The sequence below is a fragment of the Bison bison genome, unplaced genomic scaffold, assembly GCF_000754665.1.
Source record: "Bison bison bison isolate TAMUID 2011002044 unplaced genomic scaffold, Bison_UMD1.0 scf7180017864328, whole genome shotgun sequence".
Taxonomy (NCBI): domain Eukaryota; kingdom Metazoa; phylum Chordata; class Mammalia; order Artiodactyla; family Bovidae; genus Bison; species Bison bison.
The window spans coordinates 2,483,738-2,486,267 of NW_011494900.1; the positions used below are offsets into that span (position 1 = coordinate 2,483,738).

Below are 2,530 nucleotides of genomic sequence, written 5' to 3' on the forward strand. Positions count from 1 at the left end.
CAGGAAAATATCTTTTAATTAAAGATTTATCTCCATTTGAAAGTACATTTATTTCCTTTTCTGCTCTACTAATAATTTTAGTTCTGTCCACATGATGGCACTAGAAACCAAAAAAAAAAAATCAGATTTTTCATAATTGGACAGAAGACTCCATAACACATATACATGTTAGTATTTTAGTAAGTGCTCAAATGTTTTGGAGGATAGACCTGAATTTCCTATGGCATGTTCAACAGTGCATCAAATGCTTAAGTAAATTTGGTAAAGAGATATACAATAATATATGATAATCAAAGAATGGAAATAATAATAAAAATATCATGACTATTCTTCACAGTCCTTTTATCATAGAAAGTCATAAACAAATTAGATTTAAAAGTTCATTATCAGCAGATAAAATAGACGTGGTGTAAAATTAGCTCTGGAAATTTAGGTAGTAATTGCGAAACCAGCAAGCCTACTACAGGCTAGTAAACAACTCTGCCTAAATCTGGGGGTCAAAGGTCACCCCTAGGTTTAACTTTAAAGAGGAAGATTACATAAGTCTTCATGTCTACCTCTAGGTCCACCCCTTATTCCAGCCCTGACAATTTGGGGGTAAAGTTCACTTTTACTTTATAAGAAACATGCCTGGGCTTGCCCTGTTTACGGAATCAAAAAGGAAGAGTCACAGAAGACTTTCTCTTTCTGCTTTGTAATGCCAATGGCACTCTTTTCTACATTACCGGGAAGTACTTGAGACAGAGTCTTTGAAACCATGCATACCTAAGTCACTGATAACAGGCATTGTTGTCGTTGCTTTAGTTGCTAAGTCCTGTTGCTAACTCTTTTGCGACCCCAAGAACTGTATAGCCCAGCAGGCTCCTCTATCCACAGGATTTCCCAGGCTCCTTGATGGTATCTCGACTTGAGCCAACCCTTTTCTAAATACTTTCCAGGGGGTTATTAACCTGATGTTCTATATAGAACTGGAAATTACTATTGAAATATTGTGAAATATATCTTATCTTAGATTTAAAAATTTGCCTACTGCTCATTAACATAACTTGGATGATCTACTAAATATTTATACAGAGAGACTATATAAGAAGTTACTTAAATTCTTTAAACCCCAGATTCGTCATCTGTAAAATGGGAATAACAGTATTTTCTACTTAAAACGGATGCAGAATTAAATAAGGCATTTGAAAACACTAAATATGGTGTACTGCACATAAAAATACTATCGTCATTACAGCAAGAAAGAATGGTGTTCCTAGGTTAGCAAATCTTAACCGTAAAATCTGCAAACAGGAAACTAAGCCGTGTTTTAATTCACTACGCTATGTTCCTCCCTCATGCTCCAATTCTCTCCATTTGAAAGGCCTAAGACTGCCTCTCTCAGCACCAGAGCAGCCTCGTGGCTTAATGAGCCATTTAAACGACGCAGTCTGCATAACCCCTTCGGAAGAAGAGATAGATGATTTCGATTGTAAAACCATAATCAGCACCAGGAGCCGGATTACAGCACTTATTGTCAAAGAAAGCCCATACCGCGGCCTACTCCAACCGCTAACTGCGCTTCTGGCACATTCCACGAGATGGCGCCTTTGCTCCCAGTCTTCGGACATCCTGAAGGCTAAATCTTTCCCGGGCAACTGCTTCCCTCTCCAAGGTTAAGAGCCTGACTTCAGATAAAGGCTTGATCTAGGGTGATGAGCACTAAGTGGGACTTGGCCATGGTCAGCCGACCGGCCTGAGCCGAAGTCTGCCTCGTTCAGAAGCAGCGGGGAGCTCGGAAGACCCTGCTCCGGGAACCCCTGCCTTTCAGGGGCACGGCCTCCTTGGAGGGACCCTCTAGACAGGAACTGGTAGGGTAAAAGCGCGGGGTCCGCGGCAGCCCGGTCTCCCAGGTGGCCCGGGGGAAGCCTCACGTGCCTGTGCAGTGGACTCTGGCCACAGTCACCCCATGACACCGGAGGCGTCAGGTTGCGGGGCGGTCCGCAAGGGCTTTGCGGGGGAGGGAACCTGCGATGACCGCAGCGCCGCGGGCCACGGGGCGGGGCCGAGGCGTCGGCCCCCAGGTTTCTACTTCAAACCTAGAAGTTCGGAACATTCCAAGAACGGGGTGCTGGTCACGAGGACGGCCAGACGCCTGTGTCCGCCTCCTCATGGCGGGGAGCGCTCCCCCGCGGCCAGACCGCCCGCTTTCGCACCCGGCTTGCGAGCGGAAACCCATCGGCCCTTAGCGACCTCTCGCCTGGCCCCGCGCGCTCTGGAGGCCGGTGGGCGGGGCGTCGCCCATGACGTCACGTTCCGTTTCGATTCTCCGCCCCCTTCTCAGCCCATATATAAGACTTCGCCCGGCGTTCACACTCGCACAAGTGGACCGAGGCGTCGGGCGCGGGAGGTTTGCCGCGGGGAGGAGCTCGAGGGCAGAGGCCGGCTCGGTCGTGTGTCCGCGCCTCGGAGGTGGTGGCCGGTAGTGTTAGGCGACGAGGCGACCATGGAGCTCTTACGGACTATCACCTACCAGCCGGCCGCCAGCACC

The 2,530-nt window shown here is 47.9% G+C and overlaps 1 protein-coding gene across 1 annotated transcript in view; it reads left to right on the forward strand.

Moving 5' to 3' along the window:
• Window positions 1-1,948: 1,948 nt before the first annotated feature.
• PLK2 (polo-like kinase 2) overlaps window positions 1,949-2,530 on the forward strand; it is a 6,370-nt gene continuing 5,788 nt past the window's right edge. Inside the window, exon 1 of the mRNA XM_010853518.1 lies at window positions 1,949-2,514. Coding sequence (XP_010851820.1) covers window positions 1,949-2,514 — 566 coding nt within the window. The remainder of the gene's footprint in view (window positions 2,515-2,530) is intronic.